The sequence below is a fragment of the Camelus dromedarius genome, chromosome 16 (genome assembly GCF_036321535.1).
Source record: "Camelus dromedarius isolate mCamDro1 chromosome 16, mCamDro1.pat, whole genome shotgun sequence".
NCBI lineage: Eukaryota > Metazoa > Chordata > Mammalia > Artiodactyla > Camelidae > Camelus > Camelus dromedarius.
In genome coordinates, this window is record NC_087451.1 from 19,626,065 (window position 1) to 19,653,052 (window position 26,988).

The 26,988-nt window shown below is 55.6% G+C and overlaps 2 protein-coding genes and 1 pseudogene across 9 annotated transcripts; 1 reads left to right on the top strand and 2 right to left on the bottom strand.

Annotated features, from left to right (window-relative positions):
* Nucleotides 1-605: 605 nt before the first annotated feature.
* Nucleotides 606-15,382, bottom strand: PER1 (period circadian regulator 1). Of its 6 annotated transcripts, none has more exons than XM_031467677.2 (23): nt 15,302-15,382; nt 9,594-10,013; nt 9,375-9,473; nt 9,132-9,286; nt 8,924-9,045; nt 8,633-8,834; nt 8,428-8,479; nt 8,204-8,346; nt 7,744-7,822; nt 7,560-7,666; nt 7,231-7,384; nt 7,037-7,145; nt 6,819-6,950; nt 6,490-6,595; nt 6,231-6,396; nt 6,013-6,143; nt 5,639-5,815; nt 4,786-5,019; nt 3,384-3,994; nt 2,749-2,935; nt 2,363-2,552; nt 1,878-2,028; nt 606-1,470 (listed from the first exon to the last, which is right to left on the bottom strand). In XM_031467677.2, the coding sequence occupies exons 2-23, from the start codon at nt 9,866-9,868 to the stop codon at nt 1,207-1,209; spliced, it is 3,846 nt and encodes a 1,281-aa protein (XP_031323537.1). In that variant the 5' UTR covers nt 9,869-10,013; nt 15,302-15,382; the 3' UTR covers nt 606-1,206. The 6 variants fall into 6 exon arrangements, with proteins under 6 accessions (XP_031323537.1, XP_010994795.1, XP_031323535.1 ...); XM_010996493.3 differs by having other exon boundaries at nt 6,231-6,402; XM_031467675.2 differs by lacking the exon at nt 15,302-15,382 and adding an exon at nt 11,498-15,261 and having other exon boundaries at nt 6,231-6,402.
* A 1,890-nt stretch (nt 15,383-17,272) lies between these two features.
* VAMP2 (vesicle associated membrane protein 2) lies at nt 17,273-21,105 on the bottom strand. 3 transcript variants are annotated; one of them, XM_031467690.2, is made up of 5 exons: nt 20,982-21,105; nt 20,352-20,472; nt 19,723-19,881; nt 19,576-19,627; nt 17,273-18,963 (listed from the first exon to the last, which is right to left on the bottom strand). In XM_031467690.2, coding segments are annotated over exons 1-5 (351 nt in total). In that variant the 5' UTR covers nt 20,984-21,105; the 3' UTR covers nt 17,273-18,946. The 3 variants fall into 3 exon arrangements, with proteins under 3 accessions (XP_031323550.2, XP_031323549.2, XP_064351306.1); XM_031467689.2 differs by having other exon boundaries at nt 17,273-19,108; XM_064495236.1 differs by lacking the exon at nt 17,273-18,963 and adding an exon at nt 18,971-19,476.
* Nucleotides 21,106-26,362: 5,257 nt separating this feature from the next.
* Nucleotides 26,363-26,563, top strand: LOC116157678 (NADH dehydrogenase [ubiquinone] 1 beta subcomplex subunit 1-like; annotated as a pseudogene).
* Nucleotides 26,564-26,988: the final 425 nt, after the last annotated feature.

Consider the following 26,988-nt stretch of genomic DNA (forward strand, 5'->3'; position numbering starts at 1 on the left):
AACTAGATAGGGATCAGCTGTTCGTGCGCGCCAGTAACTCAGAATTGACCAATGTAATGGTGGTCGCGGATCCTCAGTGATCCATCCCTTCCAAGGTTTCCCCTTCCCTTCCCAGGTTCTGAGTCACGGGGTTAACTTCCACGCCTCCCTTTTCCCACACCTCTCGACTACAAATGGGAGCGTGACTCCCCGTCCCGAGCCACCTACACCGGCCTGCTGAAGGGCTTTCTTCTGTGTGGTGACAAAGCAGTTGAACACCCTCAACTGCTTCAGAGCATCACGGGGCTGAGTGGGCCTCCCCCTCCCGCAGGCGCCAGTGACCCATGCTGCAGCCTGCCTAAGCCCTCAGCCACACGTCGCCTCTCATCTCCTTGCCAGACGGAATCAGCTGAGATATGTTCGGGGTCAGAGTAGGCTTTGAACTAGGTGGAGAGTTAGCAGGCTCAGCAAGGCCTCTGAGCTGAAAAGGGTATGGGGAGAAGGATGTGGGTCCTCAGGGGAGGGAATGGCTCACTCTCACTACAACCTTCCAGGAGGCAGGACCACCCCTCCCCACAAAAAGCGCCCCTCAGCCAACCCCCAAACTTCATTCCACAAAGTCCTGGTATTTTTTTTTCTTTTTGTATTAAAAATAGTAACAGACACAATATCAAAAACACAAATGCCATCGGTAGAGGGTACAGCTGAGAACTCCTGGGTCCCACCTGAGGGGCAGCACCAGGGACTCCATGGTCCACCAACCTCCCCCACCCTGGAGCAGCTAGGGGTTTGGACCGCTGGGTCCTGCTTGGGCCTCAATCCCTCCTCCTCCCGTCTGGGGAAGAGGTGGGAGAGAGGGCTGTCTCCCCCAATAAATAAGTGCAGCCCCAACCCTTGGGGACAGGGACTCCGGCTCAGCTAGGACTTGGAGAGACCACTTCAGCAGCTTATCAGCAACCTCGTCCAGGGGAAGGAAGGACTCCTCACCAGGGATGGGAAGTGAGGCTTCACTGGGCTGGGCTTGGCTGAAGAGTTCCTCTCTCTGTTCCCTAAGAGGCCGGAGGCAGCCTCTGGATCCCGGGCTGGTGATGGGGGTCCTGCCCCCTACAGCAGGAGAAGCTGGGGCAGTTTTCTATTGGTTGGTCCAGCCACATCTGAGTTCTGAGAATCGGGACATGGAAGAAGGAAGCTTCTCATGCACTCCCAGAGGCGGCCCCAAAATATAGTCTAGCTGGTGCCATTTTCTGTGGCAAGTAAGGCTGGACTGAATGAGCTCCCACCTTGTTCCTCTTCCTCCATGGCCAGGTCCTGAGAGCTCGAGACCCTGGCCCCAGTTTGGGCCAGGGTCTCATCTCCACCCTCACCCTCACCGCTACCACCCTCGCCTCCACCCTCCTCCATGGGCTCCAGCCCCAGTCCATCCATTTCTGAGAAGAGTGGGTCATCAGGGTGGCCAGGGTCTTGGGTGCTACTACCGCAGTCCACACAGGCCTCGGAGGAAGAAAGAGGATGAGGAAGTCAGGCAGGGTTCTCACTGCTGACCTGCTACCCCAACTCCCCTTGTTCCCCAGCCCAAGAATACTTCTGAAGTACTCCCAAGAAACACGAGTCCACGTGGAGGTACATGGGGTCAACAAGACTGGAAAATGCATTGTACCCTGTATCCAGACCCCAGGCTGTATGGGACAGTCACAATGTACATAAGCACAGAACTGGCCCAGAAAAGGTCTACAAAAGCTCACGTGGTTTAACATTGTATAACCTAGCAGGAAACCTAGAATTAACATCCTTCAGAATTAATGACCCAGGGCAGTGAGGGGATCAGCCCTTAGCCTCTGTCCTTTCAACTTGAGCTCAATTCTTTCTTCTCCCTTCTAGCCCAAGATTTGTCCTCTCACCATCACATCAAGGGCCCGAGGCAGCTGGCCCTTCCGGACCCAGGAGTGCACAGCACCCAGTTCCCTCCGCTGGTCCTCCGAGAACCGAGGCTGCTGCTTCTGCATGGCCCGGAGACGCTCCCGATCCTGCTTCAGCACAGAGGCTACGTCCCTGCTCCAGGAAGGGGTTTGGAAGGCAGAGAATGGGAGCTGGGGCCAGAGCCCACAAGGATGGTATGTTTCCCCCATTCCAACTCCCTACCCACTGTCTCATGTTCCTCCCCTGAACCGGTGCTCTGGGAGTTCAGGCCTTCCAAGACCAGGAAAGCTGCCTTCAGCCTCAGAAGGACTAATGACGGGCCTCCAAGGGGCGGGGGATAGAACAAGAAAACCCCAGGGCAGAGCCACATCCAGAAAGAAAACCTCAAGTTAGCTGGGGACTGAGGGTGGGCCGGCCTCCCCACTCTTCTGAAAGGGAGGCAGAGCATGTCTCTCAAACTCCTCACCTGGAGGGTACCTGGTAGGTCATCATGACATGCTGGTCAGCATTGGCCATGAGCAGCCAGATGGGATCTTGGAGCACGTACTTAATGACCTGGTCCCCAGGCTCAGCCCTGGCCTGGGCAGCCCCAGCCTCCGCCTCGGAAGAATCGATGCTTCCGAAGTATTTGCTTGTGTGGCTGCTCTGACTGCTGCCTGTAGGTAGAGGGTGGGTAGCCAACAGAGTCAGGCCAACAGGCTCCCCACCAAGCCTCCCTTAAGGTTACAGGTCCAGCCCACTGGGCTTAGGAAGCAGGGCATGGGCCCAGGCTGCTCAGCTAAGGTGGGGCCTGGCCTCCCAACTCCCTAGTCCTGTCCTACCCTGGGAAGGGGTGGAGTGGGGAGTACTCACGTGTGATGCTAGCTGAGGTGCTGCCCCCCTCATGGGAGCCTGCCCCAGATCCTGAGCCCAAGCCAGAGCCCAAAGAGCCCGAGGCAGCAGAGCCTGTGCCAGAGCGAGAATCCTCCTGCAGCAGCAACTCCAGCAGATCGCTGGAGCCCGAGAGCGCATCCTGGTTGGAGGACTCAGTTACCTCCACCTGGAGGAGGGGAAGGAGGGGAGGAGGAAGGGGGGACATGGAGGGATTAAGGGATCAACACTGAGGCTTCCCTTCAGCTGCTGCCACTGGTTGGGGCACCCAACCCAAGTGGTCTCTTCCCACTCCATGACAGTGGGGCCAAGATGAGTGAGAAGAGAGCTGGCGAAGAGTAGGGATGTGACGCTGGACCCTTTCCAAGTGGCAGATGCGCTCTCAGAAGTTATTGGGATGTCCTCGCCACCTGTCAGACAGACAGGACTGTCCCCACTTCACAGATGAGGCAGCGGATTTCTGCCTCCTCCAGAAATTCAGCTGGGGTCTCCCACCCCATGACACCATCCTCTGGAGACACCAGACAGGTGGGCGTGGGAAGAAGTGCAAAGGCAGGAGCAAGGGTAGGGAGGGCCACGTGGGGGTGGGAAGAGCATGGGGAGGGGTCAGTGCTCACCAGTCTGGCATCTGGCTCAGCAGCCTCCTCACTGGGAGGCGGAGGCCCAGCACTGCTCCCAGGGCCCCCTGTGACAGCACCCCCCTCAACACGGGGGGGCTCCTCAAGCTGCAGCAGATTTAGCTGGAGCGGGGAGCTACACCTCGAGTTGAAGAGTGGAGAGTCCGGGCAGTGGGGAGGGCTGGGCGGCAGTGCAGGCAGGGGTGGAGAAGGGGAGTGGGAGGCAGGAGTGAGAGGCCCCTCGGCGGGGGCCGGGGATACCCCATAGGGATAGCTGGATGGGGTAGGGAACAGATAGTTAGGGAGCACCAAGGCCACCATTGGGGTCACCAGAGGGGCAGGGAAAGCTGCAGGAGGCACAGAGGTGGGGGCAGGAGGAAGAGACTGGGGGCCTCCTCTGGGGGAGAACACTGGGAGGGAGTAGGGCTGGACCACAGCTGGGAAGGGTGTGGTGGTCGGTGGTGGGGGCCAAGGGGCAGAAGGGGGCACAGGAGAGGGGTGGGAAACATAGCAGGGGGCTTCAGCCCTGGGGGTCTGGTGGTGGCGTGAGCGCTTGGCTTTGGATCGGCAGTGGTGTCGGCGGCCAGGGGGTGCAGGGCCATGGTGGCAGCCTGTGGGGAGAGACTAGGGTTAGCAAGGACCTCAACCTGGGGTCAGTGCCCCTGCCAGGCCCACTGCTCTGCCACTCTGATCAGGGAGCCAAGGAGAGGGCAGGTGAAGGCCCTACAGAGAGTCTGGCTCCAGGCCCACACATAACAGAGAAGACTGTGGGGAGGTGGGGGAAACCTTCAGGAAAGAATCACAGGCGGCAGAGATAGGGGATTTATTGACAAAGAAACTGGGGAAAGGAAAGGTTACATGAGAGGTCATGTTGGGGGTGTGCAGAAGACAGAGGCATGCTGGCAGACAGGAGGAGGCAGGGTAGGTCCTTGGATGAAAGGGCAGGTGGCTCCTGTCCATCTGCCAAACTCCCACAGGCACTGCCAGCCTGGGCGATCCTCCTGCTAGTTGGGGCGTGCTCTGCCTCGCTCACGATGGAGCGAAGAGGTGGGCAGGAAAAACCAATCCTGAGTCCCGTGTCCGCCTGCAGGGGGCCTCCCTCAGGCACCTGGAGGGCTGCCATCCGCCCTTGAAGCCCTGACCCCACCCGGAGTTGTCCCAGCCCTCCTTGCCACACAGATCTCTTAATCAATGACACAAGAGTCCTGAGTGAGCACACTTCCTGCCCCTGCCCCCAGGCTGGACCTGGAGTGGCTGACCTGGAGCAGAGCACCCTCGCCTGCCTGGCTCAGTGCCAGCCCCCAGGCTGTGCTCCGCCGGCTGCAGCCTGGACCCCAGCCCAGTGGAGAGAGGACCTGTCCCTAGGCAGGCTCAGGGAGTGCTGCATGGCTGCCTCACTCACCAGGGGCTGAGGGAGTCGTGGAGGAGCCCTTGAGTCCACGCAGCCTGCTGAGGTCACGGAAGCGGCTGAGGAAGGCCTGCTCCTCCTTCTGCGTGTGCAGGGACAGCACAGCCTTGGTCAGGCCCACCGGGCGGTAGGCATCTGGGGCTGGGTCTGGGGCTACCATGGGGCTGGGGGCTGGGCTGGGAGCTGGGCCTGGAGGCAGGCCAGGCAGGTCTTCCATCATGATGATGTCTGAGAAAGATAAAAGGAGGAACAGGTCAGAATCACCTCGGGGTTAACACAGCTACACCACACCTTCCACATCCAACAGCTTAGCCAAACCCCTGGCTTCTGCCCCACAGCCAAGCCTAGGCCTCATGTACATCTCCTGGCGGCCTGCCCACCAAGGACTGGCTCTGAGCCCTGTTCTCCGTGTGAAGCTGTTTCAGGATAAGAAATGGTACTCAGGTCCCTCCTGTGGCACAGCTCTAGGACGACACCCCCATGACTCTCCCTGGAAGGGAAGCCCACCCCTCGCCCTTCCCTCACTCATTTTCCAGGTCAAGGCCCAAAGACCCTTCAGTGATTTTCAACAGTGCCACCTTCAGACCCTCTGTGGTCAGCACCTCAAGGTTGAAACCTGCACCCCAGGTTTTGTGTGAACTGACAGAATACAGGAAGCAGGATGGGGACAGACAAAGTGGCAAAGGCTGGCGGGCAGGGTGGAGAGCAAGAAGTGGCAGCCCAGAGCTAAGACAGAGGCCTCCTCCTCTCCGTTAGGGGACAGAGGGCGGGAGAAGGCAGGCGGGAGGGAGCTCTGGCTGCGGGACCCAGTGGAGCCCGGGCACTGCCCCCTCAACCACACCCATACCCGACTCCGGGGGCTTCTTGTCTCCCACATGGACGATGGTGGAGCTGAAGCTACACTGACTGGTGACAGACACCACACTCTCCGCCTTATTGGCCAGGGCGAGCGGGCTCAAGGTGCCTCCCACCACCGGCTCCTTCCGAGGGGCGGCCCCCTCCCCAGACAGCACTGCCGACGGATCTGTGCAGAGAAACAGTGCCAGTTACCCCATTGGGAGGCTAGGAGAGGAAACCCGCGAAGGGGTGGGGTCGGACTGATGGTAGAGAGGAGTCTGAAGATCTGAGGCTGGGAGGAGGTAGCAGAGTGGAGTGGAGCCCAAAGGCAGGAGTGTAGAGACACAGGGCCAGAGTGCGAGGACCGCAAATGAGTGCCTTCACCTTTCTTGGTCCCCACAGAGACAGGGCTTGGTCTCTGCTTGTCGTCATCGGAGGCTGAAGAGGCGGTGCAGGAGGAGGAGGAGGCGCATTTGCGCTTGGTCGTGCTGGGGATGTTGCAGCTTTCCAGGTACCTGGAGAAGCACCAGAGAACGTGAGGGCAAGGCCTGGGTGGGGTGGGGCCAGGGCCCAAGTAGGAGGAGAAGCCAGGATGGCCGTACCTGAGGATGCTGTCCAGGCAGTTGATCTGCTGGTAGGAGCAACTGGAGGCTTCTTTCCTCTCAGCCTCCTCAGGGGCCAAGGCTAGTGGGGCCTGGACTGGAGCAGGGGCCACCTCCAACTCTGGGTCTGAGGCTTGGCAAGGAAGGGTCTTAGCCTTGAATGTACCTGTAGCTGGGCCAAGGGGAGAAAAGCTCCTCTGGGTTGGGGTGAAGGTCAGGGGACCCCCAGGTCTCCTCACCCACACTGTCACCAACTCACCAGGGATGCGGGGCCGGGGCAGAGGCCTGGCCCGGGACTCAATAAAAACCTGCTGCCCCTGATGCTTCACCAGATGCACATCCTTACAGATCTGCTGGAAAGTCACCTGTGGGACAGAGCAAGGCAGTGGGCAGCACAGGGGTGCCTGGCCGGGCTCAGGGCACAGTGCAATGAAAACGCCCCAGTGGGGACGCATGGAGGTCACGATGTGAGCGGGACAAGAAGGAAAAGGAGGTGGACGAGGCAGGGCTCCTATAGGATTGGCAATGCTGACTCTGAGGACCAGGGAACAGGAGGTTAGAGGGGTGAGGTGGGAGAGGGAAACTCACCGGGGCAGGAGGCCCAGGTCCCTCAGCATCATCTCCATTGCTGTCACTGGAGGAGCCAGGGCTGAGGAGAGGGCCTGGGGAAGTCACAGGGCCGACTCCACAGAGCCCTGTGGGGCTGGGGCTGTGCACAGGCTGAGGCAGGGAGAGCAACAGGTTAGCTGTCTAACACCCTGGTCCCTACCCTTCCTCATCTCCCAAGCCACCCCCTCAACCCTTACCTGTAATAGCAGCCGGTGGATCTGCTCGGAGAGCTCCTGGATGTCAGGGTCCAGGGACAGAGCGGGGCTGGGGGCTGGGGGGGTGAACACATCCTCGTTCAGGGGTGCCCTGCGGGGTAAGGAAGGGTGAGTCAAGCCCTGCCTCCTCCACAATGTCCCACCCCTCATGCCGGCTCCAGGCAAGACCCACTTACGTGCGTACTTTGTGACGGCCCAACACAAAGGCCACCTTACGGCTCCAGGGATGCACAAAGCCAGCCCAGCTGGTATCCATGGTGACATACTCCCCATTACGGGCGCAGAAGCGGATAGGGGAGTGGTCAAAGGGCTGGCCAGCCAGCTGCAGGACTGAAGGGAATGAGAATGAGGTGAAGGTCAGTGGGATGGAGAGATGAGCAAGGTGGAGGGCCACCCCCGACCCAGAGATGTAGAAGACCAAAGCAGTAAGAGACAAGACCACCAGGGCAGCTGTTAGGAAGCCCTGGAGACAGGGGGAAGGGAGAGCAGGATGAGAGGAACTCACTCTTCTTATGGATGGCCAGCATGAGGGGTCGGTCCTCAGGATGCAGGAAAAGGAGCACTGGGGCCCCCAGGAGGTCCTGGGGGAGGTATCCCAGCAGTGGGGCAGCCCTGAAAAGAGAGGAGGCATCAGTGTGGCCGAGGCCTCATCCTTGACCATCCCCTTTTCCTCCAGGTCCTGCCCTCACCTTTCATCCACATCCTGGAAGAGGCAGCTAGGCGTGTGCCGTGTGGTGAAGATCCTCTTGTCGGGGGGAATCCGAGGAGCTGAAGACAAAAAGCGTGGCCATTAGATTTCATCCAGAATGGTCCAGCTCCTCAGCCCTCCACACTGTCTGGGGCCCAGGCTGGCTGGCAGTCCTTTCCACACCTCTGCCTGGGCTCTCTGACCTATAAAGTCAGTCTGGACCATCCTTGTGCCCCATGCCAGTAATAAAACTGAAAACCAAGGCACTCTTCTTTGCCCTCTCCTAGCTCAGAGATGAAGCTCTAAAGAAGGATGCAAAATCTCATCCTTACAGTATCTTCCCTATTCCAGAATTCTAAGAGCCTGAGTTATGTCTCTCAGACTCATGTCCCGCTTTATCCTCAGCCTAGAGAGGCGCCCTTCCTCCTACCCAAGCCAGGCCAGGCCCCTGTCCTGCCCACCTTCGTAACCAGAATGGATGCGCTCTGCAATGAGCAGGCAGCACGGCTGTGCGGGGGCCCCGTCCGAGACCCGGATCTTGGTCACATACGGGGTTAGGCGGAATGGTTGGTATCGAGGCCCTGGATCCCGGTCAGGACCTCCTCTAGCGAAAAAGAGAAAGAGGCATTAGGGACTCTCAATGAGGGGTCAGTAGCCCTCCATTTCAAGGCCATGGCCCACATACCTGATACGGCAGAAGACAGACTTCTCCTGGGTGAAGTCCTTGAGGCCTGAACCTGTGACAGACCAAGAAGGCAGTGAGCCACAGCTCCTCACCCCCTCCCTGGGCTGAGAAAAACCCAGCAAGGAAAAGCTTGGGTCCCTGGGCCCTCATGGCAGGAGCTTCCCGGAACTGTTCATCGATTCCCCCAAGCATCTGGGGACCTCACCTGCCGAGGCCCCAGTGCCCCAGGTGGGCAGGCGAGATGGGGCAGTGGAACCATAGAAGACGCCCACGTCCTGGGGAGCCAGGAGCTCTGAGAAGCGGGTGCCTCGGAACACATCCCGCTTGCAACGCAGCAGGAGCCCTGCCTGCTCAGAAATGTAGACGATGCGGCCTGTCAGGAAGGAGACAGCCACGGAGAAGGTATCCTAGGAAAGAGAGTGAGGACAGGCAAGTTCAGGAACTGTGGGAGTGGGCCAGGGGTGCGTCGGGATGCAGAGGCGGGGGCCACACCAACCTGGTTGCGAAGCGTGTATTCAGATGTGATGTGCTCCAGCTCCTCCAGAGTGTAGGTGGACATGTCCATGGCACAAGGCTCACCCTCCTCCAGGCTCCACTGCTGGTAGTATTCCTGGTTGGCTGCAAAGTGAGGGCAGTGGAGCACTTAGTGGCAGACTGTCCCACAACAGTAGCCCAGGACCTGCCTCCCAGGAAGCACCACTCACCCTGCACCTGCTTGACACAGGCCAGTGCGTACTGTAGCGTGGCCAGGGTCCCAGAGCGGCCCTTGCCCCTGCGCTCTGGTGGCAGCCGAAGCTTGAGCTCCCGCAGTGCCGTCATGAGTTCCTTCTGGGTCCTTGCCCTGGCTGACTGTTCACTGCTGCAGGGCCCACAGGGAGAGAGGGAACAGAGGCATTAGCCCCAGAGCATGGCCCCCAGCCCTCTCCTCCAGCCCTCACCCCACAAACCTGCAGCCACTGGTAGACGGGTTATCCTGCTCTGAGCTGGCACTCAAGAGGCTGTAGGCAATGGAACTGCTGGGTGGGGATGGGCTCTGAGAGTTTGTGCTAAGAGAGAAACAACAGGGCCCAAGGTGAGGGGGAAATGTCCATCAGCGTGAGCTTGTCTCCCAGCTTAGCTTGCACACAAGACCACTCCCAGAACCTGCAACACACATCCATACACACCTCTTGCTGCTCTCAGTGGTCTCCAGCAGGGCCGAGTCCTTGCCATTGCCGGAAGAGGAGCTATGTGAGCTCCGTTGAGATGCACCTCTGGACTCGGGCCCATTGGACTCATTGCCGCTGGAGCCATTGCTGTTGGCGTCTGTGTCATCAGCCAGGCTGGGGCCAGGACGAGGTCGATGCTGTGGAGGCCGAGGGGATGGGGAGCCTCCGGGACAAAAGGGTTCCTCCGACCTGGGGTCCCCTCCCCCATCAGCCCCTTCTAGGGGGCCGCTCATATCTGGACCATGGGGAGGACAGGAGGAGAACAGGTAAGGTGGAGGGGCCACCACGGATGCACAAAGGGACCGGGTGGCCTAGCTGGGGGAGTGAGGTGGCCGACCCAAGCCTCAGAAGGTTGAGAAGTTCTATCACAGCCAGAACCTGAAGAGGGAGACCAGGAAGGAGAACTTAGAGAAAGCTGGGCAGTAACTTCACAGTACCTGCAGGCTTCACCCAGACCCTCTCCTGCCGGCCCCCACTCCTGGGACCCAGGCTAATTTGCTTCCTGTCCCCATAGGGGGACCGCAGGTGGGAAAGGGCCTCTCTTGGTCCTACCCACACATCGTCTCCCAGGGAGGCCTGAGTAAATAGAACCTAAGCAGACGACTAGAACTACGACTGTGGGCCAAAGCCTAGACACTTCCCATCCCAAAATTCCCATCAAGCCCCTACTCCGCCTGGGACTTCAAGGCCTCACAGCAGGCGGTGAGCCTGTAGCCGCCTATATTTAGGCCTTTGGGCTAATTTTATCTGGGGGCGGCGACACCCCCGCTGCACATGCGCGCGGACATGCGCGGCCCCACCACGCGCTTCCGCCGCCGCCGCGGTCGCCAGGGAAACCGACGTCAGCAGCTGAGCTCAGCGGTTGCCAGAGAGCCCACAAGAGGGCGGGAGGGGCGACCCCTCCCCCATTTCCCGGCGGAAGCCGGGGAACGACCCACTCCCACACTGGCAAGCCCGACCAGTGGTCGCCCACCCCTACTACATCCCGAGTCCCCAAAGGATCGGGGAGCCGTAAGAAGAGGGGCGGCCATAGGGGTTTCAGGAGCTGGCCTTGCTCCCCAGGGCAAAACAACCACCACCGCCCTCCGAGAAAAAGCCCACCTGCCTGACGTTAGCCTAGATCCCAACCATTATAGTCACGACAACACAGCTTCCCTTTTCCAGACCCTGCATCCTCTCCCGACCCCCAAGACTGAAGCCGGCACCTGCCATTGTCAGGAACCCAGGAATCCTCTCTCCTCAGTCCTCTCCTTTTCTGTGCACCCCACCCCCAAACACCTCCCCCAACCGGAGCAAATTCAGCTCTGAGCGAAAGACGCACAACAGCCAGGGGATAGTTCTTCCCCTACTCCCCGTCCAACCACACCCCCAACCCCAAAGCATTTTCTGAGCTTTAGGAGAAAAGGGAAGGCTGTGGCCAACAGCAGGAACTAGCACCGGGAACGGGATGTTCCAGCCCGAATCGGACTGACATCACGGCCGGCGGGAGGCCAGGGATTGTAGGGGGAGCGCGGGGAGCGCGGAAAGCCAGAAGGGGTCCTGGAGCCGGGGCAAAACCCGGCACCCTCGAGTGACAAAGGCAGCAGGGGGGATGCCTGCTGAGGATCAGGTGTCGGGCTGGGAGAAATGGGAGCCGGGGGCAAAACTGGAGGTAAGGTAGGCGGGTCAGGAGTGAGGACGCCCAGTGCAGGGTTGCCAGGAACACCTAGGTCTCCAGGGGCAGAGGGTGGACAACGGCAAGAAAGGCGGATTATTGGTGTGCCGTCTAAGCGTCCGGGCCGAAAGCTGCCCCTCAGGCTAGAAGTGGCAGCAGTCCGGCTCCGGGCCGAAGAGCCGCCCCAGGTGGCTGCGGAAATCCTTACCTGGCCGCCCGAGCGCACTCCGGACGGCTGCCCGCTGCCGTCGCAGCCCGCAGCCGCGTAGAAGCTCCGCGGGGCCAGGAGGCGGGTTGCGTAACGCCAAGCTCTGCCCCTCATTGGCCTCCTGCCGGCAGAGCCGCAGGCCCGCCCCCGATTGGCTGGGGATCTCGTCCCGGCGCCCGATTGGCTACTGGCCCCCCTGAGGTCAGGGCTGTGTCACACACACGGGCGCACGTGGATCTGGGTGCTGGCGCTGGGCTAAGGGGCCTCAGATACCACTGCCCAGCCAATGGGCGCAGTACGCCTTGCACAGTTAATAATGTAAGGGAGGGGAGGGGAGGTAAACTGCCCCTCTTCCGGGAAAATACCTGGGCCACAGTAAGTGTTTAAGGGTGGTCCACTTTCTGAACTGACCCGTCTTGCAGAATAGGACACCTTGATCTTGCCAGGGGTGGGTAAAAAGAATGCAGACTTTAGGAAGTGGACCTGGATGACATGGCTGACCCCTGGGAGGAGAAGGGGAAACAGAAATCCAGCTTGGCCTTTCCTGGGTTCCCCCTCCCCAGCCTTGTCAGCATAATAAAGCCATTTTACCCAACCCCTTTCTCTGACACTTCAAATTCTACGGACAGCCAGGCGGGCAATCGAGGGTCCACATATAAGGGGGGTTGTGGAGTTGAGGGGAGGATGCAAACAATGGAAGGGACAGCCAGAGCCAGCAGGAGCTGTGAAGGGAAACAATGGCAGGTGCTTCTGTGGCCAATCAGAGAAAAGGTCTCCGGGCAGCCTACGTAGTGACTCTTCTCTTCTGAGGATGCAGCCACCCACAGTTAGGGCTGCCCAAAAGTAGGGGCCAGGAAGCCAGGGCTGCAGGGGAACAAAGGGGGTGGCTGAGAGAAGAGACACTAGACAGAGGAAGGTGGGGTAGCAAGGGCTTCAGATCCCCACTGCTAGAAGAGAAAGCCAAGGACTTCATCATCTGTCTCCTTCACTGTATTCCCCAGCCCGCAGGACAGAACATGACACACAGTAGGTGACCAATAAACATGTGATTTTGTTGTAAAACAAAAATAAACACGATAGCTGGGGGAGGAGGAGGAACCTCAGCAATGTAGAAGAGGCTGGAAATTATTAAAAAAAAAAAAACAAAAACAAAAACTTTTTTTAAGAGGCGAAGAAGAGAACACTGAATCCTAATTTTGGGGAATAAAGTACTACCATGGGCCCGGAGAGTTGTGGTTACACAGACCCCCTCCTCCATCCAAGACTGATGAGTAGTTCCTCTCTGGGTTCCCTGGAAACGTGGGTGGCAAGTGAAGAGGCCCCCAAGCTGATGCTGACATAGTCAGCTGTGAGTGCACGCCCCTCACTGTCACGTGGCCTAAGCTTTCCTTAACAAGTGTTCCCCATGGAGGGTGCGGGGGTGGGCAGGGCAAGGGCTCTGTGGAAAAGCTGGACACAGGAAGATTATAGAATAACCAAAAAACAAACAAACAAACAAAACAAAACAAAATAAACACAGGAAACAAAGGATTCAGGAGACTGGATTTTTGTCTCTCCTTGAAATGTACCCCCAACTCAAACGCTGTGTCCGGTCCCTTGTCTCCTTTTCAGACAACTCTTCTCTAGAAATATCGTTTTTCTTCGATCCCAGGACTTTAGATGTGATCTCCCCTGACACAAGCAGTCCTTGCTCTCCCACCTCCACCTCCATATTTTTCTTTCGCATAGACAAAAGGGTCTAGCGCCCCAGCAGCCCCCACCGGTTTTCAAGGCCCTGACCGGGATCCTGCCTCACGGTCCCCACAGTAACCAGGCCCTGCTGCCGTCAATGGAGGAGAGGGGGCGGGAGACAGCGGTGACGTCAAAGCGGAGGAAGGGGGCGGGGCGAGGCAGCCGGGGAATGTGGGGCAGGGAGGCTGGAGAGGCAGCGGTTTGGGAGGCAGCCAGCCCGGGAGGGCGGCGGCCAGCGCACTTGGGAACATCGTGTTCTTTTGGCTGGTGACCCAGGCCATGCACCCAGCCTGGGCGCCCCCCCCCCAACCCAACGACACCCGTCCTGTCCCAAAGCCAGGGATTCCTGGAGAGAGGATTAGGAGGAAGGGGTTCTCCCCCACCCCAGGCCCGGCTCTCTTCTGGAGACTCGCATCCGCCCTCCCCTCAGCCGGTTCCTACAACTCCTGGCATTCGCTTTCCCCTTCTCCTGGACTGTACACATCTGCTGGCCGGGTCCCAGAGTTGGAGGCCCAGGTTCTGCAAGAGAACACGCACCTTTGCTCCTTCCCAGAGGCCTCCTTCAGAGCTTGAATCTCTTGTTATTATGACAGCAGAGAGAGGGAGGAAGGGCAGGGAGGAGCATGAGTCTAGGATGAGGAAATTGAACTGGGACAGAGCAAGTGGCCCAGCGTGGTGCCTGGATCTTGGGAGAGGGAAAAAAGGGAGGAATGAGGCTTTGGGGCTGGTGCCTTGAGACCAAAAGAACACAGGAAGAAGGAAATGAGAAGGCAGTTACCAAAACTTGCAGAAAAACTTGAGAATAGTTCCCAACCACAATCTTTCACCCTGTCAGTTATTTTGTCACCCTACAGCCATTTTTTTAGCTTAAAAAAGGTAAAGACATGAACTAGGGATTGTGCTGAGCACTTTACATACATTATCTCATATATAATCTTCAGAGCAATCCTGTAGCATGGGAATCATTATCCCTATTCCACAAGAGCAGCTAAGGCTCAGAAGTTACTTAACTTGCCTAAACGGTCCATAATATGTTCTTAGGCTCTTTAACAAATAGTGCCCAGAGTTCAAATCTGAGCTCTGATAATGGCTTGTCATTTTAGCTTCTATCCTTCAGGAACCTGTGAGGTGTTACCAGCTCTGGGGAACCTGGGCCTCTCAAATATCCAGCTAATTCTACTTTGGTGCCTCAAATAGACTCCATCCAACTCCTCCTCTCCCTTGGGACATTCAGTTTGCACTCTCCACACACTTCAAATCATCCTAGTCCCAGTTTTTACATGCTCACAAAGTCCTTTTGATCACCCTAGTAGCCAATAGCCCCAGATTTCCTAGGAACCCCACTTTCTCACTCTTCCACCTTACCGCAGGTCACTTTACCACAGGCCGGATTGCTTGTACAGATACCAGAACATCCTGTTGGTGCCTCCTCACCTCCAGGAGCTCAGGGAGACACATGCACAGCCAATCTGCATCCTCTCTCTCAAGATCCAACAGTTGCTACCTCACCTTTACTCTCAAGGATGGCTCCTAGGCCCAACCCCTCCCCTTTACACATGAGAAAGACATCCAGAGCCGTGATATGACTGGCTCAGGACCACACAAACCATCACACCACCCTTTCTCAAATCACCATGTCAACCCTTTGGTACCCTCCCATCTGTCTTACCAGGGCCTCTCTCCAGCCTCCGAACCCCTGCCTCTTTCAAGTGCTTAAGGCACCTCCTCAAACAGCAGCCACCCATTGGAACGACCCCCACCTGCTGTCAGGGGTCCTGTCCCCCCGTACTCCTTGGGAGCAGAGGTCTTAGCTCCCTCAGTTCGCTGATGCTTCTAAGCCCCTTCCCCCAGCAATCAGGGGTCCAGGTACTGTAGAGCGGTGAGAGATCTGATGTCAGTACTCCTCTGGAGTTGAGTTCGCGGTTCCTATTCACCTTCACCGCAACCATCACAGCTCCCACAGCAGCAATCACGCATTCGCACGATCCCCGTCACCGCACTGCATTAAAACCCCTCCTGATAGAAAAACCCATACTGACCGCCGCTCCTCTACCCCAATGCCGGAGCACTCACCGCTCGGCGTGCACGCACAGCCCAATTTCTTCCCAACAAGCATCCGGACACTTGGACTCGCTCCTCCAGGCCCGCCCACCAGCCAGATGCCACGCCCCTCAATCTTATTGGCCTAAAGGCTCCAACCCATGCCCGCGCCGCGTGCGGGCGCCCAGCCCCCGCCCAGCCACCAATGGCACCGCCCACTGCCGTCATCTTCTCATTGGTCAGCATGCCAACCAGCAGTGACAGATCCACGTGCGGGTGGGGCCGCCCTAGCGCGTCAATTGGACGTCTGGTAGAAAGTCACGCCTCCATCCACATCAGAAGTTCCCATTGGCTGTAGCAGCATCCCCGATCTGCCTGAATTGGTGACGCAAACTCCAGTCCAGCTCCTCAGATTTTCTCATAGGCTGATAGGGCTAGGAGCTGTAGAGGACACGTGCGGGCGGTCTCACGCGGCAACTTGTTTACCTAGAGGCTGGGGATTTTCCTTGACGACACGTTTACCCGACTCTGGAGTCTGCGCAGGCGCAGGGAGCGTGACCTGCACGCAGGCGCAGATGTGAGCGGCGGTGGCTTTGGTGGGGGGCTCTTTGTGAGGTGTTCCGGGAGTGACAAGAGACCCTCCGCGCTGGGACTCCGGAACCCAGTTTCTGAAGCTCCCTGAAGCTGGAAGGTGCAAGCGAGCCGTAAAGTTAAGCGGTCTTCAGATCTCAGTGCCGCATAACGATGACGACGATGACGATGATGGCGATATCCACCTCCCAGATTATTTTCTGTGGGCCAGGCTATGCGCTTTTCACAATCCCGGAGGCGGCGGCTCACCCACTTCCTTCCCACCGCCTCACAAATGAGACCGCGATCCAGACAGGTTACATAATCTATCCGGATTATCACACTAGTTTGTAATGGGGTCAAGATTTGAACCCAGGTCCCTGATACTATAAAGTTGGGTCCTAGGACCTACGGGAACTCTAAACCTCTAAAAGATTCAGTAGATGAAGCTCGAAAAGGCCCTAAGCAGTTTGGAAAAATTGTAAGGCCTCAACAGATGGTGGGCATTATGACTGTGTACCTAATTATAAAAAACATTATCAGTAGGACCAAACTGTAAATTGTACAAAAAATTTTTTCTAAATTAGACACCTTATTAAATCACCAAGGTTAAAAAAAAAATCAACTGGGTCTGTTACAATTGCTGAGTCAATCTCCAGGGAAGGGGCCTGAAAATCCATTTTAAATAGCATTCATGGTAATTCTTCAGTGCTGACAAGTTTGGGAAACACTAAGTTTCTGATGTGCTGAATCCTCATGCTGCAGCCGAGAAAAGTGGGCCCTCTCGAGCTCAGTTAACACACCACCCACTGTTGAAGCGCCTGCGAGCAGGGATGCTAGGGTGCCAAGTAAGGGGCAGTGGGGCATCATGGAGCTGAAGATTAAGGGAGTTCAATGTGGGATCTAGAATCAACAGTTGGACAACACAGTGCAGGGGGTGGCAGGCCATCTATAAGCCAGCTCCACATCACACTCAGCTGGGTCTCTCTGAGCCATTTTGTTCAGTATTTATTAATCCCTTTTGGATGCTGGTACTATGCTAGACACAAAGGGGGAGAAATGTTTTACAGCTGTCCTACTTCGCCTAGGAGTAATGACCACGGGAGCAACTGCAGAGCACCTGCGAGTTAAATCAAGGGGTAGAAACGCGTCCAATAAACAGCAGGAGCATGCCCGCAGGGAAAGGGGGGAGAGCTGTGAAGCCCAGACCTCGGGGTGCACCAGGCTGAGACTCTAGGATCATGAACACTTCCTATTATCTACTACTGGTGCCCCATCGTGGCCACTTTGGGTATCACACTTTGCCCTGCCCAAGGTCAAGCCTCTTGGCAAAGCTTAGTCCCTTCCAGATGTATCTTCTCAACCTTCCTGTTTAACCTGCAGATCCAATACCCTTCCCACTGGTTAAGGAAAGATCTTAGAAGAGACGCCACCTGGTTACTCATTACACATTTATTGTACATTTTCACAATCTGGATGCGCCACAGAATTGGGGGCATGGGGTGAGGGAAGGGGGGGCAGGGGACACTGGGATAATATGGGGGGGTCTAGAACACAGCACCCCCACCCCCAGCATCTCTCCCTACCCTTTCATACCACAGCTTAGATCTCCCCGTTCCCCCTCCACACAGAAACCTTGGGGGGGGGGGGGGGAGAAAGAGTTCAAGGGGTCCCCTCCAGTGGCAAGTTAAGGGACTGCACCCTCAGACCCCTAAAATTGTGCCATTTTCAAAAAATGAGACCCTTCCTTTATCACTTCACCTAAGGAGGAGACAGCTCTCTCTGGGTTTGACCGCCCTGGAGAGGGGCAAGAATCCACATCTTCCAGCAAGTCCCATACACACATTGGCAGTGTCTAGTACCCCCGCCCTGAATTCAGAGGGGGCAGTCAGAGGAGCTGGGCAGTGATGGGGCAATACCCCCCAAATTAGGGAGGAGGGTTTTCAGTCTAACCTCCAGCAGGGGTGGGGCCAGAGATTTCAGGCAAGAATTAGGGGGATTTCTCTGCCCTGCCCAACTCCTCCCCAAGGCAGTGATGACCCCTCACACACTGGTAGCCACCTCTCCCAAAAGAGATCAGATTGTGGCCAACCCCTCGACTCTCCTGGTGGGAGGAGGAGGAGGCAGCAGATCAGGCAGATGGGAGGGAGGGAGACCCCATGGGAATGTCAACTGTGTGCCCCACGTGAAAACTGGGGAGCAGGAATGTGGGGAGAGGCTCCAAGTGGCAGAATTATTGGTCCATCATAACACACTGAACTCCAAGACACTTACACACCAGCTGGGGGGAGGGAAAGGAAGGACAAGAGGTTTGGAAAATGGGAGTAGGGGAAGCAAACTGGACTAGAGGGGCTAGGAGGGGGCAAATTTGGGGGGCCAGAATAGCCTGGCTCCCCAAAACCCCAGGCTCCCCACCATCTGCAAGTAATGTCATGCAAATGAAAGTGTGATACAAGGACCAACGGGGACTAACTCAGTAAAAAAGAAACAGACTGAAAGAAAGAACAGAAGAGTGATGAGAGAAAAAAAAAGGGAAACCAAAAGGGATGTCAGTATGCAAATAAATGCTAATTAACATGCTGGAAGCTCCCAGAAGACCTTGGGATTCTTAGGACCAAGAGGAACCAGTCTCAGAGCCTCCCAATGATGCAAAGAAGATGCACCTAGGGAGCCCTGGACAGTTTTTTGTCTTTTTTGTAGGGGGTAGAGGTATGGGGAAGGCCAGGGTGGGAGGAATGATCAGCTAAATCCAAGGGAAGGAGGAGAGGAAGAGGGACTATTGCATAGCAGATGCAAATGAACGGATTTGGGGCTGGACAGGAAGAGAGGGAATGGGAAGAAGGAAAAGAGAAATGAGGTGACGGGATCTTTAGGAAGGGGTGTTAAGGACAACCGGAAAAATCTTCTAGTAATAAAACTACAAACAGACCAAATATATATAATATTATATATGTATAAATAACAGCTGGCTATTTACAAGGGGGCACACACACGACACACACACACGGATCCAGGGGAAGGGGGCTGGAAGATATGGCTGAGAGGTGAAGGAGCGGCTGGGGGTAGGGGGAGAGGCCCTTCTCTGGGCAGGGCAGGCTCCTCAGGGGTTTAAGAGCTGAAGTAAACTGTAGAAAGGAAAACAGAAGGAAGAAGAGGGAGAGGGGAGAAAGAGAAAGAGAGAAAGCAGTGTGTCAGGCCCGGCCCTGCTCCCACCTTCCCCACCTCCCAGGTGGCTGATGTCCCTTCCCCTCTTGGCTTCAGGTCCTCCATCTGTAAAGCAAGGAAGCTGGACAGGTCGGTTCCAAGATCTCTTCAACTCCACAGTATGGCCTTGGGGCCACAGACCCATAATCCTCTGGGCCTTTGAGATGACAGCTCTCAAACAATAGGGTGTTGGCTTCCTAACCATTTCTTCAAGCCCCTGGGTCTGTCCTGCTTTCCCACTCCCCATTCCAGGATTCCCAGACTGGGCTTTAGGCCCTAAGAGTCCTCAAGGGAGCAGTGGGGATCCAGTAGCTTTCCTATTTCCAAAAATCTTAACAGAAATTGCCCAGAACCAGGCAAATTGCAAGCTAAACAACATCAAGGTTTTGGGATCTAGGTGACTCAGAACTGCCACTGGCAGGCATATTCGCTTTCTGCTGAATAGCAAAAACAAGATTAAGACCTTTTTAAGACCCAGATCCAAAGGGCAAACCTCTCCAAAAAAGGGCTCTAACCACTCCCACCCTACTCACCGATGATGATGATGAGGATGATGGCGCAAATCACTCCCAAGATGATCATCATCTGGGGGTGAGAGGAGAGGGTCAGTGAGACAAACCATGGTATACCCATTCACCAACCAGTCCTCCTACTGCCCTCCTGCCCGTCTCCACCCTTACCTTGAGGTTTTTCCACCAGTATTTACGCTTGAGCTTGGCTGCACTTGTTTCAAACTGGGAGGCCCCTGCCTGCAGTGCATCCGCACGGTCGTCCAGCTCCGACAGCTTCTGGTCCCGCTCCAGGACCTTGTCCACGTTCACCCTCATGATGTCCACCACCTGGGGGAGGAGCCCACAAGGCAGGGGAGTGTGCCAAGGCCCACCTTAAAGGACACTCCTCGACCATGACCCCACATATGGAATATGCACCCTGATGTGGCCTGGCTAACACGCCAAGGACAAACACAGAACATACCTAGCACGCGTAGGGACATGCAAGGAGCACACATCAGGGGCATGCTGGTAGCCAAACATCTCAGATAGCGTAGCAGCACCTTCTATTTACCAAGCCTCAAGCAGCCTGCCCGTCACCAGAGCACACCCACCCAGGCTGAAACACCCCAAGCTTGCAAGGCTGACTAACACCCCAGGGCCTTTCCAAGTGCAGGCTGAAGGGACAGGGAATGATATGATTTTGTCCCCAAACTCATTAGCGTAAACTGCTGTCACCCTCAACCCCAGATGGGCCCCGACACCGGCTACCAACCCTCAGGGTCCTTCTCACTGCCTTTCACATCCCCTACACTCACCTCATCCACCTGGGCCTGGGTCTGCTGCAGTCTCCTGTTACTGGTAAGGTTTGGAGGTGGCGCAGGGGGGCCTCCCTCCCCAGCCGGGGCGGCAGGGGGGGCGGTGGCAGCGGTAGCCGACCTGAGGGGCAGGGTCTGATTAAGACTCAGGGCCTGGAACCCTCGGCCCCGCAGCCAGGGCTCCGCCCATCCTCCTGTCCATCCATCCCTCCCTCCCTTTCTCCTTCCCGCGAGGAAGGCCACCTGATGGGAGCCCTGACCTCCGTCCCGGCCCGCAGGCGAGTTGCTGCGTGACCTTGAGTGAGGCCCCCTCCCACTCCGGGACTCAGTTTCCCCGCCCGTCAAATGAGGGCGACCTCACAGACAAGGTCCAGGTTGGACCCGAAATGACCGACAGCAGCGATGACAGGGGCGGGGCGGGTGGAAGCCAGGTCCATTCCCTCCCGAGGCCAGCGCCCGCGCGGCCAGCCCGGGACGCGGGGCTCTCCCGCCGCCCGCGCGCAGTCACGGGCGCCGGCCTGGCCGCGGGGCGCACGCGGCGGGGCGCAGAGCGCAAGGCGAACCCTGGGCCTTGCCCCGGCCCAAGGGCGGCGGCCAGAGCGGGCAAGTCGGCGCGGGCGACCGACTCACATGGCGGGGGCTGCGGGCGGAGGACTTGGCAGCGGCAGTGATGGCGGCAGCACCGGCGGCTCGCGCTGACTCCGACTGGCGCTGGATGCCCGGGACGGGAAGATGGCGGCCGCACGTCACCCACATCCGGGCACTGCGGGCGGGGGCGGGGCGCCGCGGCCGACTAGTCGGCAGCCGAGCCGCGGGGGCGGGGCGCGCAGGGCGGGGATAGCGGCCCACCGAGCGGCGGGTTCCGCGCCGCGCCGCCCGCGAGCCCCAAACCTCACGATCACTGCTGCCCCACACCCACCGCCCGCCAACCGGGTCTGACCACAGCCCTCTCCGTCGCCCCCGCGCCTTCTCTTCTGCCCCTAAGGGTATCCCTCAGCCCCAAACATGTCCTCCTCAGTAAAATCCATCAACTGGTCCGCACCCACCTAGCCCCAGGTTTCAGCCTGCCCCAGGCCCCAGTTGACCCGCCTTCAGCATTGGGAATGGGCAGGGGGTGGGAAATCAGAAGGACAAGTACAGGTCCCGGGGCTATGCGGATAGCCGGGACCCTGCTGCTGACATGGGTTGGTGGTAGTTTGTCCTCAACCCCTCGCCCCTCAGGTGGATGTCTCAAGGGAGGTCTGAGGCCCCTGGCTGCTGAGGTTAGGAAGAAAAGAAGTAGAAGCCGCCCCCTCCCCCCAGTCAAGTAACGGCGGTGTGGAAACTGCACCTCCTCACAGCTGGGGTTCAGACCAGGGGGTCCTTGGCAGGCTAGGTCTGACTGAGGTGGGGCGAGCTTAGGACCCCAGGAGAAGCGCAGGGGACTGCCCTGTGGGGCTGATTCACATGGCTCCAGACAGGTCAAAACCTACCTAGCTCTGCCCTGGAGTTGGGTAAGCTCACAGCAGGAGGAGGACTCAGCCTCTGACCCGAGGCACAGGGCCTGGGCAAATGGACAGCAGTTTTGCTTATTTTGTTTCGGTTTTTCTTTGGGGGGAAGGACAGGTGGTAGGCAAGGGCGGCATCTGCAGTACCCAGGCACATTGGGCGGATTGGCCTCATAGGTGTGACCTTGGACAGCTCCTGTCCTGTTTCTGGACCCAACATATATTACATGTTTAGGTACTACATGTGTATTTGTTAAATGGCTTGATCTGTGACATGGTAGGAGATTATCCACGGCCCCTTCCATCCCTGACTGGTCCTCTAAACAGACACAGCAGCAGACACATCCACCCCACTAATTCCCAGTAGGACTGGCCTCACAGGAAGACGATGGGAACAAGTGAGCTACCTGTCCAGTGGGGTGGGTCAAGACAAGCCTCAAGAGTGAAGAAGGAGGCATCTTAGGAAAGGCCTGGTGGCTCTGGGGCAGGAGTGCTCACCGCATCCCTGGAAGAGGGGCAGAGGAGGCTGTTGGCTTTGGTCTCCTAGACAAACAGGAGCTGGCTTCTTTCTTCCCCCACCCAGGCTTCCCAGGGCCTCCGGGTGTGACAGCCTCCCCCATGCAGCACCCCACCCCCTCCCAGCAGAAGCCAGGGAATGGCTCTGTCACCAGAGGTGTTGTTTCCCAGCTGTCTGGGGGAGGTGAGTGAACAGGGAGTGTGTGTTGGGTGTGGGGACTCAGCAGATGTAAGATAGGATCACTAAGCTCCCTCCCCCAACTAGGAGCAGCCACTTCCCTGGTCCTTTTGCATTGACACAGAATGTCTGGGTGGCTCAGCCTCTGTGAAAAGGAAGAAAAGAGCAACTTCCCTGATGGTCTCAGATGACGCTGTAGGGGGGCTAGCTCTTGCTTTTTGGCCCTGAGACGACTGTGCTTTTTAGCCAGAGAACAAAGATGCCAGATTCCAAGCTTTCAAGTTCAAAAGTCCCAGTGTCTGGGTCTAAGACAGGTAAGGCTGGAAAGAGGTACAAATGGGCAGAGCTCCCCACCCCCACCCCGCCCCACCACCCTATACACTACCAGGGAAGAAGCTATTGGAGGACCAGACAAGATGTTAGGCAGGGATTTAGGAGTGATCCTCATTCCTCCATGGCCAAGTCTGGGGGGATGTGGAAGGGACAGAACCCAGAATAAATTAGGGGAGGCAAGGCCATGGAGTGTGGCTTGGAAAGCTGGCACATTGCTACTGCTCTCAGATTCTGGAGGCAGCAGGAGCAGAAAAGAAATGAGAGCACATATGATCCACGGAGGTGGGAAACCCAGGAGGATTTATCACCAATAGAGGACTCTCACGGAGCAGTCCTCCCCAGCCGCCCCACCTATGCTATGGTGCTAAGGAACTCCTCAAATTTGGATCAATAGTGGAGGCAGGAGAAGGGGTGGGTGCGGAAACAGAGTTCACCTGAAAATGACTAAGAGAATGTTTTCTGCAAGCAGGTAATCGTAGAAAATAGAGATAAACTGAACTAAAGAAAAGTAATATATTTGCATAACTGAGATCCTGGCTTCTATATTTACCAGCTTCTGGGGTTGACAGCTGAATCTCTGGGCCCCACCCCCAAGGTTCATTCAAAAGATGTGGGAGGGGACTCAAGTTCACTTCTAACAAGCACCTCCAGTGATTCTCATGTAAGGACGTGGAGAAAACCCAAAGGTTTTCTCTTGCTGTTTTTTTCTTCTTTTAACAACTGACTTAGAAGTTGCTGTGGAAAGGGGCCGGGTCATTGCCACACTGACGCATGAACTTGCTCCATCCACATGAGTCACACCTGACCAAACTAGTAATTAATTTCAGAGAGCTTGTGTGTCCTTCAACACAGCATGTAAAGAAGAGGCCTTCTAATTAGGAGCAGAAGCATGCCTCTGGGAATGCTGCCTGGAATGGGGACCATGGGGCTAGCTCCACCATCATCGCATCAGCTATTCAAACCCTGTGATGTCTGGCTTTGCCTTCTAATCTGGAAGGCTCCAGGGGCTGCCTGCCAAGCCCTGGGCTCCTGGAGGGAAGAGAGACTACCAGGTACCTACTGTATACAAGGTGCTTTACCTGAGCTCAGTGTCTTAATTACACAAATAATATGACTGTATTCTCCTCAAAAAACATTAAAACTTTCAACATAAATCTGAGGTTCCCTTGGACACTCTCCAATTCATTTGTCTTTTTGTTTTACTTTCTGAAAGTTTTCTTGTATTCTCCTTTTTGGGAAAAAAAAACATTTTTTGTTATATATATTTACCTATTTTTTTCTACTATTCTTTATCCTTAAATAAAGATGGATGTTGATTTTTTTTTAATTTCCAAAATGCAGTATCTTCTCTCATCTCCCTGAGGATAATAATTATATATATTTTTAAAATTCAGTATTACATTTTAAACTAGGTATTAGGGAACCACCAAAATTCAAAAGGTAGAAGAGAATGTACAGCGAACTCTTGTTCTGAGTCACCCAGGAGCCCTGCTCCACACAGCTGCTGTCTCCAGTCTTGCAAATCTTCCTGAACGACTGGACTGGTGCAGAGACCGATATAGACATGGAAACTTTTTTTTCTCTTTAAAACTACAAATGCTAACAGTCTATATGTATTGAGTTTCCCTTGCCATTTTTTTAAACTTTCCAATTAAAGATTGTTTTTCCTCCTTGTGCTTAATATCTGTTTCTTCCAGATTTCTATGATGGCCTTTCTTTCTTTTTTAATATATGGGAGGAGCCTCTCTTTCATTTTGGAGGCTTTCTTTGAATGCTGGTTGTTGACTCTCTATTAATATTTAATAGGTTAATAGGGAGCCACCAAGAGGTTAAGTGAAAGCTGTGTGTGTGTGTGTGTGTGTGTGAGAGAGAGAGAGAGAGAGAGAGAGAGAGAGAGAGAGAGAGAGCATTCATTGACTGTTGGCTTTGCTGTAGGACAGTGGAAGTCTTTTCCTGCAGACTCCCAAATGTTGACAGGTTGCAGGCTTTCTCCAAGGCCCTTCAGTTTTTTGAAAAAAATATCCTCTATTCCATATCCCTGCCCTGCGTGTGTGTGTGCTGCGGGGGGGGGGGATCTAGAGCAGAGTGGGGGTTTCTTTTTCTAGCTTTAAGCCTCACCTCTGCTGCACCTTGGGTCCCCAAGTCCAAAGCCTCCCAAAAATGGGCGTGCGGAGGGGTGGTGTATGTGACTCAGGTGTGAGAGGGGAGGGAGCCCCGGGGGTCTCAACACTTTGAACACAGGCTCTCGGCCACCCTGTGTTCAGCCAGGCTCTGACCTGGGGTCTGGGGACCTCTAGGATCTTCGGGCATGGTATCCTGCTCGGTCTGTCACCACCCTTAGGCCATCGTCCAGCCTCCAAAGCCTTGTTGAAATCTTTTTCTCCACGGCTGTTTTCTCTCCTGGTCTTTACGTCCTTGTAGATATATGCTTCTGTGACTCCTCTTCTGTTATTCAGTTAAGTTTTGGACAGCAGAGAAGACAAATGCTCCATGTTTAACCAGAAATCTCACCAGTTTATTTAACTAGTTCCTCAAGGACTAGCTTTTAGCTGTTTCCAATGTTGTTGCTGTTATAACGTTGTTATAAATACCTCCCGTGACAATCCTATGAGGTAGGTACCATCTTGATTTTACATTGGGGAAACCTAGGCTCAAAGAAATACCCTGATGGGTTTTTCTCTTTTTAACTGGTTAGTCTTTTTTTCTTTTTCATATATAGAATGATGTCTCATTAAAAATTTTTTTTTGTATAAAACATAGTATACATACATAAAGTGATAACATTCAATCCATGTCATTCTCCCTGCTCAAGTACCAAGCACAGTGCAGAAACCAGGCAGGCAAATGAATAATGAATGATGGTGAACCACTGTCTCAGCAAGAAGTGTTTTAAAGGAGAACCCAGCATAGCAGGCAAATGGATTGCTACTGGTGGACTCCTAGGCACCTGTTTGGGGAGGAAGGGTTTGGGCTGGTGAAGCCCTGATCACTTGCTACCAGTGTGGCCAGGGAGCCAGCCCCTGTCACTGCAGCAGGGCAGGCCCAGGCCTCAGGCCCCTGGGAAGCAGAGAAGTGTGGGCATGGGTGGTAGGGGAACCTCACTGGGGCCCAGTGTGAGCAGGACAAATGTAGGCAGATGGGTCTCCCGGGACTGGGAGCCTGGGAGACTCTTGGCCCCATGCCCTCACTCTGCAGCCTTCCATTCATTAGAAATTCACTGGGGTAAACAAGCCCCGCTATTAAATGCTTTCTGAATTGAGTCAGCTGATCTGGCCTGACAACCAGAGGTCTTGGGTTCTGGTCCCAGCTGTCCCTGTCTGCACAATGTCCTCAGGCAAATGGCTTTCTCCTTGGGCCTCATTTTCCTTACTTGTTAAATGAGGCCTCTTTCACTCTCCAATACCAGGCACCATGCTGGCACCAGGAGCTATGATCATACACAGGAAAAGAGATCATTAAAACATGGGGTGGTTGCCACTGCCCCTGGTCATGGGGTCATTGTTGGCTCTGAGGCCACAGCATTCATGATGAGCTTATTTCAAATTGTGTGTGACCGCTGGGTATATATACTTGTCCCTGTGGGATTTGTCTTTGGATGTTAGCTAGAAGAAAGAATGATGAAAAGCTAACTGCCTTCCAGAACAAGTCTCTTATTTAAAAGGGAACTGAGGCCCAATGAAGAAGTCACTTGGAAGTAAAGGCTGTGACTGAATTACAGGATGTTCACATTTTTTAAATTATCAGAGAAATAAAAACATATTATTTAAAAACAACAAAAAACACAGTGTGTTTGCCAATAATACCCCAAGAAAGCTAGAGGGGAAAAAAAGCACCCATCATGATCTTTGATGGACCTGGAGGTCAAGACGCTTGCTGACACAGCTCAGACTTCAGCCAGAAAGGAGACTGCGAGGCTCACATGACTGGAATGTAGCTGGAAACAGCAGGGTCCAGGCACTCACATGATGTCATCAGTTACCTGTTTCTGATTCCAGCTCTGCTTGCCTTTGACTTTGCTTCATTACCAAACAGGGATGAAAAGCAGCTGCAGGCTCACTTTCTTTTAAAATATAGGGGTTTTTGTTTGTTTGTTTTTAATGAATGTGGCAAAATTTCAAAAGAG

Coding starts and splice junctions, on each gene's coding strand:
- VAMP2 (XM_031467689.2), bottom strand. Junction 19,882..20,351: donor CCCAGGCCCAGGTGGATGAG/GTGAGTGTAGGG, acceptor CTCCTCCCCCAG/GTGGTGGACATCATGAGGGT. Junction 19,109..19,575: donor CATCCTCATCATCATCATCG/GTGAGTAGGGTG, acceptor CTTGCTTTACAG/ATGGAGGACCTGAAGCCAAG.
- PER1 (XM_010996493.3), bottom strand. CDS start 9,868: ATGAGCGGCCCCCTAGAAGGGGCTGATGGGGGAGGGGACCCCAGGTCG. Junction 6,403..6,489: donor GCCCCGGCCCCGCATCCCTG/GTGAGTTGGTGA, acceptor CCCTTGGCCCAG/CTACAGGTACATTCAAGGCT. Junction 5,020..5,638: donor CAAGAAGCCCCCGGAGTCGG/GTATGGGTGTGG, acceptor TATCTTTCTCAG/ACATCATCATGATGGAAGAC.